Here is a 10,239-nt window from a genome sequence, read left to right as displayed (position 1 = left end):
CCCCCCATAACCTCCTGGTAGATTGTGCACTGTTATTATTTTCATATCTCACACCAACCGCTGTCCTTTTCTTTTCTTACACTCTGGAAGTACAGCAGAAGAGTTGCTATTGTTACCATTCATATTTAAACATTTTGCTTTGTTGGTGGTGGCTGTGGACGTGGTGATCCTATGTGTTGAAAAGCAGCAATGCTTTACCGGGTTTCAAGGCTCCTGCCTTTTAGAAACAAATATTCAAGTCTGTCTTCCAGGGTGCCTCTGGATGAGTTTGAACTGCCAACCTTTGAAGCTGAGCACTTAATTATTTTACTGTGCCACCCAGAGGATTCACCACTTTGCTTAAAGCCCCACAAATGCTTGGAACTCAGCCATTTGAACACAGTGTAGTTAGTACTGTGCTTCCAGGTAGGCTCAAACCGTGCAAAGTGAAGTCGGTGCTGTCATTTTAGGGAAGGAAAGTCTAGTCTGGCTCTCTGCCCTCGAACAGTTGTGTTGCTTATATGGATAAGCATTTGAAGGAATTGCAGACCTTTCATTTATAACAAGTTGCTGTTTTTTAGGACAATAGATAGAAACAGCCTATGGCAGAACTTGGAAAATGACCCAGATGATTTGTAATTTTCAAAAGGCACTTTTCTAAAATACAGTATAGCTGAAATAAAACTGTACAGAATTTTGAGGGGCAGGAGCAGAGCAGAAAATCAATTTGCATTGTCAGTTGCATGGTAGTAATTATGAGTACTAATTACTGACTTGTGTCAGAATAGAGCTTGTGATCCATAGAGTGATTTTCCATGACTGATTTTTTAGAAGTAGATTGGCAGGCCTTCCAATATATGTAAGGGGGCTTTAAAAAGTTCATGGGAAAATTCTCTATTGTCGTTTAGTTATATTTTCCATGAACTTTTTGAAACTTCATCATATAAGGCATATTAAATGCCCATACAAGATTATGACAAGTCATTGGGGAAATGAGTAATACAACTTGAGAGAGTTGAAATGAGAGAAGGAAGTTGCTGAGGAAAGATGGGGAGAGAGAGGCAGTAGAAGTAGGGAGAGACAACTATCGGAGAACTGGAAACCGAATGGGAGGAAGGATGGCATGGGATCGGAGTGGAGTGGAGTCGGCAAGGAAAAGGGGAGATCGGCAGCATTTAGGAAACCATATTTATCGTACTTAGGGATTCAGTTTTCCACTGTTCTTACCTTATCATATTTTCTCACAATTCGCATTAACTGCTGTTTTTAAAGCAGTAAAAGAAAAGATATTTCATCATTGTTTTTTATTGATTATTTTTAATAATTCATGTTAGTGTTTGTTATCTAAAAGTAAAGTTTTATTACTAGTTGCCCTTGAATCCATTCCAACTCCTGGCCAACCTTGTATGTCAGAGGGGTAAAACTGCCCTCCTTAGAGGTCTGAAAGCCGTGATCTTTCAGAAGCACATGACTAGACCTGTCTTCTGAGATGCCCTTTGGGCGCAATTCTGCCATCAACTTTGTCTAGTAGTTGAGCACTTACCTTAGGTGATAAATGCTCTGGAGAAAGATAAAGCAGGAACCTACTTCAGTTGAAGTAGAGGTTTGCAGTAGTCTTGGAAGGCAGACCTGAAAACCATGAGAGAGCAAAGCATGTAGGCATCTGAAGGAAGTGTGCTCTAGGAAGAGGACAGAGCAAGTCCAAAACCCTGAAGTGGGATGTAGCCGGTGTTGAAGGAACATCAGGAGGGCAGATGAAAGGAAATGGAGAGCTTAGGGACATGGGACCTTGAAATCCATTGATAGGGTTTGACTTTCACGCTGAGCTGAGGAATCATTGAAGGGTTTCTATTTGAGCAGTCTTATTGAGACTCCATCAACCTGATATTTAAGTGGTTTTTCATGGATAATTTTATTTGACAATAAAGGAAGGTAAAGATGGATAGAACTTACCAATGTTCTTTAAAGTGAAGCCTTTGCACAAGCTTCGGGAAATAAATAACAATTAGGAAGCGGCTTCTAACAGTTTGTGGGCGAGCCCCTATCTTGTAATTCCATTTTCTTTGGATCCCTGTCATCAATAAAGACGGCTTTAAAGAAAATGTTAGTAGATTTATATTTGCACAACTTCTAAGTGGTCCCTAATATAATTGGCCAAGGAAGAAAAAGAAGCTAGGTGACACATTGTTTCATTAAATATTGCATTTAATGCTTAAATCTTTTTCCAAAGTGGAAGTTGGTAGAAAGTAAGCAGTGCCACCAAGTGGTAGGATTAAGGAATTTTAGTCACTTGGAAATGGATAATTGTCCTATTTTGTCCCCCAACAGTTTTCCATCTAATTATCTTTCTAACAACAATCAGTCACATCTACCACCTACTTTGTCAAGTATAATTGGCCCTTCTGGCATGGCTTCAACAAGTGGTCTCGTAATCAGCTCTGCTAGCAACCTCAGTGACCTTAAGGAGTGTACTGGCAACAGGAAGGCCAGAGTTCTCTATGATTATGATGCTGCAAACAGTAGTGAATTATCACTTCTGGCAGATGAGGTAAGTAATGCGAGTAGGAAACGAAAACTGCCATGAATTGACCTGCCTTCTGGTGTCTAAAAGTGAAAATTCCTCATTACGTATTTGGAAATAGCTTTTCTTAAATGATTTTATAGATTCCAAAGATAATACTACATTTCTGATTACTATTCACATAATAGAATATCACAGAGATATTTAAAACTTAACTGCTTAGTTACTGAATGATACAATTATCTCCAGTAAAATCCTATGTCTTTTAGCACAATTCACAACTGATAGTGAATAGCTTGAACAATTAAATCTAGTTTTTAACTTGTTTAATTAAATGCTCATTTTAATATGTTCTATCTGATGGCTTTTTGAGTACAGTTAATAACAGGAAATATTTTGTTTTGTAGGTGATCACTGTGTTCAGTGTCATTGGAATGGATTCAGACTGGCTAATGGGGGAAAGGGGAAATCAGAAAGGCAAAGTGCCCATTACCTACTTAGAACTGCTCAATTAGCTAGGTGGACTGTGGAAGGATTACATATCATGACACCATATTTATATACCTACCATTAACTCTAAAGTAAGCAGGTTTATGCATCTTCGTGTTAATGTCTTAAGACACTAAAAAGAAAATACCAGCCACAGAAACAAGCCTTTCTGCCAATAAAGTTGCATGGTAAATTTTTCATTACAAACATTTTTATGTTAGCGCTTCATGCCAAGAATGTTTTCTTACAAAATTCTTTCTACTGAGATCTCACTAACAAACAGCTTCCACTTTTGAGCTCTAATTTAAAACTGAACTGTTTTCTACTGAATTTTTCATTAATGGCAAGCTTTTTCTTTTATGTTAAATAAATTTATTGTGAATGGATAACTGACTCATTTATTAGGTATAATTAATAGCCAAAGAATAACTTTAAATTTTATTTTTTTAATTTTGATTTTAAAAAACTCTGGAATACAAACCATTTTTGTTAAGAATGTGCTTCTGATGAATGCGTCCATAAACAGAAATGCAATTATACCTTGTTTACCTTATTTTCCAACAGAAATAGAATGATTTCAATGATTTGATGGGGTTATTGTTTTTTAAAAAACTTTACTAAATGATTTATTTTTAATTTAAGAACTAGTTCTGGAAAAGCATTACTGTATTTACTATATATGCTAATATATCTGTAGTTAAGGTGCTAAAACATCTAGGACATGTTCACTTCACTAAATCAGTGTTTTTAAAATTGTTCAATTGGCAAAAATTAGTGAATAATCAGAACTGGATCTATTTTTAAAAGAGTAAAGATAATTTCTCTTTTTTCCTGACTAGAACAGTTTATCAGTGGATATGCAATAAAACATCTCCCAAAAAGACTTTTCGGGTAACAAGGCAGAAAATACTTGGTTTTTAGTACTCAGAGAGTTTTTAAAAGTATAAACATTAAAAATTTGAAGAGTTGATGAAGATTGGTTCTTACAAATCAGCAAATCTTATTCCTTAAATATGGACATAGTACAATAGAGCAAACATATACAGACAGTAATCTTGTCCTTAATGAAATAACTTAGGTGTCCTTTGAGGACTAAAGAATTGCTGTGCATTGGCAAATTATGTCTCTGTTAGAACTTATGTCATTCATTAAACAAACATTTGAGAGCCCCTTAAGCTCCTTTGTTGCTTAAAGACTAGTGGGGACTACAGAGAAAGAAAGGTATATGAAGAGTGCTCTAATGGAAGAAAGAGCATAGTGCTTGGGGGAGGATGTAGGAGAGGCACCTAATGCACACTCCGAGGTTCAAGAAGTCCAGTGGTTGGAGACGAAACGTTCCAGGCAGAAGGAACAAGACGTGCCATTCCTGGAACCAATAAAGCATTGCACTTTCTGACCTCTAGAAAGAAATTCAGTGTGACTTAGTGTGAAGTGCAAGGTGTAGTTTATTTCTTTGAGAAATGTTAGTGTAGCAGATTTTTATTTTGAGAAATTGTTAAGAATAATGAATACTTAAAACACCATTTTAAAATATCCTTGTGTTAAGGGCTCCAAATAATTGGTAAACATACTGATTTATACTCCAGACTTTTCAACAGCATTTGTTATTTTATGTCTATACTATGAGAGAAATTCTTGTGTGCTTTTTCTGAGTACAGTTGTAGAAGACTCTTCTACAACAGATTTGAGATACTTCAAGGGTAGGAACCCTAATGCTGTGAGTCTAGTATTAAGTGTCCTGCTCTGGAAGCATCTCAAGTCTGCACAGGTGATTATCGATAGGTCCAAGTGAATGAATCCCTCCGACTGGCCCCCAAAGGAACCTCTACAGTGTGGAGTACCATTTTATTATTGGTAAATCCAAGTCTAAGCTTTGAAAGATCATGTCAAAGATTCAATCCATCTAAACACCCCTTGTAAATTCAATTTGGGGGAAGTAGGGCGGTAAAGGAGAAAATATAGGTAATGTAGTAAAAATGATCCTGGGCTCAAATCCAGTCTTTACTCACCTACCTTCATCTCTCTGAAGTTATACAATGTAAAATAAGGATAATATGTATGACACCTTTGGGTTTTGGAGTTTATGTAGCAAATGTTATCTTGTAGGCTAGGTGCTTTTGGGGAAAGACTTCACACCTAGATGCATTCTGTAGATAGCTGCTGCTTGTTAGCCCCTTTAGATTATTAACTCCCCAGACTGTGGACCTTATTTATGACTGTGTATAAGAAACCTCTTTTATATATATGCTCTAGTCTCTGTGCTAGCCTATCCTTCACCATCTCTAAACAGACCCAGGTCTAGGTTTAACCACGGTGTAAATTCTTCTTCAGATACTTCTGCTTTCCTTAAAGTCGGTGTAGATTATAGTAACTCAGTATGGTCCAGAAGCCTTCTATAATGTTAAGAAGAGTTCAAAGGCTTCTTGTGATTGTTGACACAAATTCCCACTGTGTGAGTTTGTTCTTCCACTTATTGCTTTGTGTTTTAGAGGGGTGTTAGTTGGGGTCTTTTGTTTGGTTGGTTTTGCTCAGGTAAAGGCCTATTGAGGCTCTTAGGCATAGGAGGAAAGTTGGGAAGTCTATTCATTATGTGATTCAGAATACTTAGATAAGCACTGTGCCTCCTGAGCTTTACCTACAGCTATAGTAACATATGACAGGTGTATATATAAATGAAATGATAAACTTGAAAATAACTGTAGACTCTTGAAAGGAGAAATGTGATTATACCTATCTTTGTCCCTCCAATCCAAAAGGGCATGGTGTTAAATCTGTATTCATGGTGCTAAACAGAAAATTAATTAATATTGCAGGAGATTAGGTCCCAAAAATGGGATGTGCCCTATTCTGCGTTGCATGGAAAATAAACGTGAGCCTACTATCACCAGTGGACTAGAACCCACCCTTGTGGTTTGCCATTGTTCTGGATAGCAGAATGAAGCTGGAGGAGCAGGTTTTGGAAGAACATTTTTAGATAAACTATAGAATGGAGAAGATGAGAGTGGAAGGGTAAAAAAAAGCTGAAACTTTACCAAGAGAGAACCAGCTTCCCTCTTTGCTTTGTTGGAAAAAAATTTCTTAAAAAGTCTTTACCTCCCATATTCCTGAAAATCTGAAATATGTTGCCCTAGTAGATTGCACTTCAGGGCTAGGTAAAGAGTCATAATGCACAGATGGCTTCCCAGTTTGGTCAAAAGCCAGCATTGCCACACCACCACCTCTATATGATCAAGTGACTCTTAGCTCCAGGTAAGCTGCAAAGGGGTGGGACTGGGAGGAGGAGTTCCTCAACCATCCCTGCCCTTTCCGCCGTCCCTCATAGAGAGCTGGCCTATGTAAAGCAATGGGTCTTGAAGTGTGGTCTCCATACCATCAACATCAGCATCACCTGGGAGCTTGATTTTTTTCATGCGAATTCCTGTTTCTCAGAAATTTGTTTTGTTTTGCTTATCTTGTCTCCAAAGGCCTGGAAAGGACCATAGGTCAGTTTGTTTAGGTGGAACCAACTGCTGAGAACTTGCCTTTGCACCCCAGATGTTACTCAGTTGGTATCTACAGTGGAACAAGCTCCGCAGGTGACTCCTATAGCCTCACCTGGGGAACCCTTTTCTCACCAGTGTCGAACCGAAACAAGCCACTTTAAAGCACGGGGCCAATAAACTCCTTTCTTCCATGACAGCTTTTCAACTATTTTAAGACAAAAACCATATCTCTTCATTTTAACTGTGCCCTCCCACTAATCATGATTGTAATCATATAAATATTTTTATACTTTATTTAATATTTATCTGACACTCTTACAGTGTAGCTTCCCTAAGGTAGGAGCTATGGCTCTTTAATCACAGTTAAATATCCAACTCTAGGCCCAAGACCTAGATATAACACGTACTCAGTGTTTGTGGAATGAGAAAAATGGGGTAGCTCCCCCGGCTTTACCTGAGACCTACTGACAAACTTTGGTGGCGTGGGCCCAGCAGTGCCCTACATGTTTGAACCTTCCAGATTATTTCAGTTGCAAAGTTCAAGGACCTATACAGTAGACCAGGGGTCCTCAAACTTTTTAAACAGTTCACTGTCTCTCAGACCCGTGGGAGGGCCAGACTATAGTTTAAAAAAAAAAAAACTATGAACAAATTCATATGCACACTGCACATATCTTACTTTGAAGTAAAAAACAAAATGGGGCAAAAACGCCCTGTGGGCCGGATAAATGTCCTCGGCAGGCTGCATGTGGCCATGGGCCGAAGTTTGACGACCCCTGCAGTAGACCCATGGGAGCCTGCCTTTCAACTTCAGGTCTATTAGCTAACAACTTGAAACATTCTTCCTGCCTTTTGTAGCCCTCACCCAGTGTAGAGGAACTTTGCTTGGCTACTTCAGTGTGAAGTATGAAGAGTGAAGAATATACTTAGTATGAAGAATAAGGATATACTTAGTATAAGGAAATACAAGAGGGCTTCAAAAAGTTTGTGGGTAATTTTCATCTTTCCATTTCATTTTGAAGCTCCCTCTTATTGCTTAGAAGGCCAGTACTCAGTTGTCATGGAAGGTTTTTAAGAATGGATCCCTTAAACAAGAGAGGTAAGCACTGCCACCACCTACATTTCCACTCAGCACTCTGCCTTTTAGTTGGTGACAATTTAACATCAAGGCACCATGAAGCAATATCGGACTGACATGCACCTTGTGCCTCTTGGGTAGCTAAGCTCTGATGTCACTACTACTTCAAAGGAGACTTTTTAAACACTGTTAATTCTTTGATATAATGTGCCATAGACTTCTTGGTAAAAGTATATATATATATAGTTTAGAGAGCTCTCACCGTCCTGGAGAACTATTAAGTGCATAGTTTTCCAGATTCTCTTCTGTGCATAGAGTTTTTGTTTAAATGAGATCACATTGTATATGCCGTTTTGTAACATTTTCCACTCAATACCATGATGATCTTGCCTTGTCAAATATATTTCTAAATCTTTAATGACTACATGGTATTCCATTATATGTGCCACAGTTTATTAAACTACTGTTGAATTTTTTTAGGTTTTCATATTTTCACTAATAAACAATGCTTGAAAGAACATTGTGTTGGTATATATCTTCTTAATTATTTCTTTGAGGTGAATACTTTGAGGTAGAATTGCTAGTGGAGAAAGTATGCCAGTTTTTAAAAGCTTTTGTTACTACCATGATCCCTAGAAAAGTTTAATCAATTTATACTTTTATCAGCAGTATATGAAAGAACACTTTATTTTTGGAGGTTTTCCAACTGAAAGTTCTTTGAGTCTTGAGCTTAAAAGTAAAGAATAATAGTAATATTTAAAAAGACCTTACAAAATTAAAACCAACTCTGTCTTTGCATTATTCCTACATATATCATTTACTAGTCTCCTGTCATATGCTGATACTCTGAGAATGTTTGTTGGAGAACCGCTTGTCTCTTGTTGTATTCGGTCTCCCGAATGTTCCATCCCCTTTCTGACTTGAAATGGCAGGACAATTTTATGTTGCCCTGGAATCTCATGGTAGTTTGGTGCAGGCTTAAAGATTTAGGGCACGTGAACAGCCGGTGGAACTGAGAACAACACCGATTCTCCCACTAGGTTTCATGTCCTATGTGTCATAAAACACTTTGTCATTTCTAGAATTAAGATATGTAAGTCTCCATTGATCGCTTCTCAGCCTTTTGGCTAAGATAAAGTGTAATGTAAGTCTCCCTTGAAGGGCCAAAAGGATTAGCAATATTATGGACATCGTTTATCTCACCCCAAATCCACTGCCATTGGTTTGATTTTGTCACATAGTGACCCTATATATGATTCCCAAGGCTGTAAGTCTTAAGGGAGCAGACAGCTTCATCTTTTCCTTAGAGTGATTGCTGGTTTTGAGCCACTGATCTTGGGGTTAGCAGTCCAGCACAGCTGCCACAAAGCCTACTGGACACCTATTAGGTAATAAATACCGCATATATTTGAGTATATACTGACCTGAATATCAGCTGAGGCACCTAATTTTACCACAAAAACTGCATTTAAAATGTGGGGGAAAGCAGCTTATACGTGAGTTTATACAGTAATAGGATTTCAAGCTGAGTATGTTAGGGTAATTGCTATTACCAGCCTCTGTGGACTAAAGATCTCTCATTGTCTGTGGTTAAATAAAACTATTTGAACCCAGTCACGAGAAATGCCTGTTGCCTTCCCACTGTACCTAAACATTCTAGACCTTTTAAGAGCTTTCTCATTTTTCTTTTGCCAACAATTCAAGTGGTCACCCAATCAGACAAAGCTCAGACAGAATGACACTTTCATGCTTTTGTGGCAGCGTATGGAAGTGGGAATCCTATTAATTAAAATGGTGAAATGGACACATCACTCATGCTGAACTTCTGGCAAACCACCCCATCTACAGTTGGTGGTCATCAAACATACCAGGTACTTTGAACCTGCTTTTTTTTGTATATAGTTTTCCTGAAGACTCTCTTTTTGTCATGAGTAAGTTAAATGCTACCTCTATATTCTGGGTTCTCTCCAGAAACAATTCATACATATAAATTGTAATTCAACAATGACATTGGTCGACTTAATTGTAATTACTTGCTAACCCAGGTGAGCTCATAGGCAGGGACTTTGTGTCCCTAAACCCACCTAGCACACCTCAAACAGAATCACAGCAAACCCCATAGCTGCTGTAGCATTCTCATTTCTACAAGAAAATCACTAATGATTCAGAAGTGATCCCATTATGTGTGCTTACCATAAGAAACATTGCCCCTTTTGTGCATCAGTATCAGAAAATGCATCTCTAATGTTCTTTGAGAATAATTGCTGGGATCTATCATCATCCCTTCCCACTGACTGCTTGAGCATGCATTTTACACAAGACTCATTTTGCAAAACTAGTTTATTAGGCAGTGGACTTTTGCTGGTTAAAAGTATATGTCGGGTTAGATTGAGGATCACGCACCTAAATTACATCAGGATGGAGTATTTCCATTGCTAAGCTTCTCTAGGCAAGTGTACTTTTGTGAAACGAATTGTTTCTTCCCTTCCTCCCCTCTTCTGCTTTTTTCCATTTTAGTACATAACTCCTCTTTTCCAAAGGTTAGATGATTGAGAAAATGCATACCGCATCTCAGGAAAACAGAAAATGTACAAAGGAAAAGTAGTTGAAAAACGTGTAATTGAGATCCTGCTTCATGGGTGTTGGTAAATGGCAAGTGACCTCCGATTTCCAGCCGTCAAAGCAGAGAG

The 10,239-nt window shown here is 38.1% G+C and overlaps 1 protein-coding gene across 1 annotated transcript in view; it reads left to right on the top strand.

The window, feature by feature from the left end:
* Positions 1-3,375, top strand: part of SH3GLB1 (SH3 domain containing GRB2 like, endophilin B1) — a 33,241-nt gene extending 29,866 nt beyond the window's left edge. The window contains exons 10-11 of the mRNA XM_045292045.1: positions 2,308-2,527; positions 2,908-3,375. Of these exons, the coding sequence (XP_045147980.1) occupies positions 2,308-2,527; positions 2,908-3,015 (328 nt within the window). The 3' untranslated portion in view covers positions 3,016-3,375. The remainder of the gene's footprint in view (positions 1-2,307; positions 2,528-2,907) is intronic.
* The last annotated feature ends 6,864 nt before the right edge of the window (positions 3,376-10,239 follow it).

Source organism: Echinops telfairi, unplaced genomic scaffold (genome assembly GCF_000313985.2).
Source record: "Echinops telfairi isolate 266 unplaced genomic scaffold, ASM31398v2 ScPeMD7_443;HRSCAF=831, whole genome shotgun sequence".
In the NCBI taxonomy this organism is placed as follows: Eukaryota; Metazoa; Chordata; class Mammalia; order Afrosoricida; family Tenrecidae; genus Echinops; species Echinops telfairi.
Note: the sequence above shows the minus strand (reverse complement) of the source record. Positions and strands in the feature narration are given on the sequence as shown.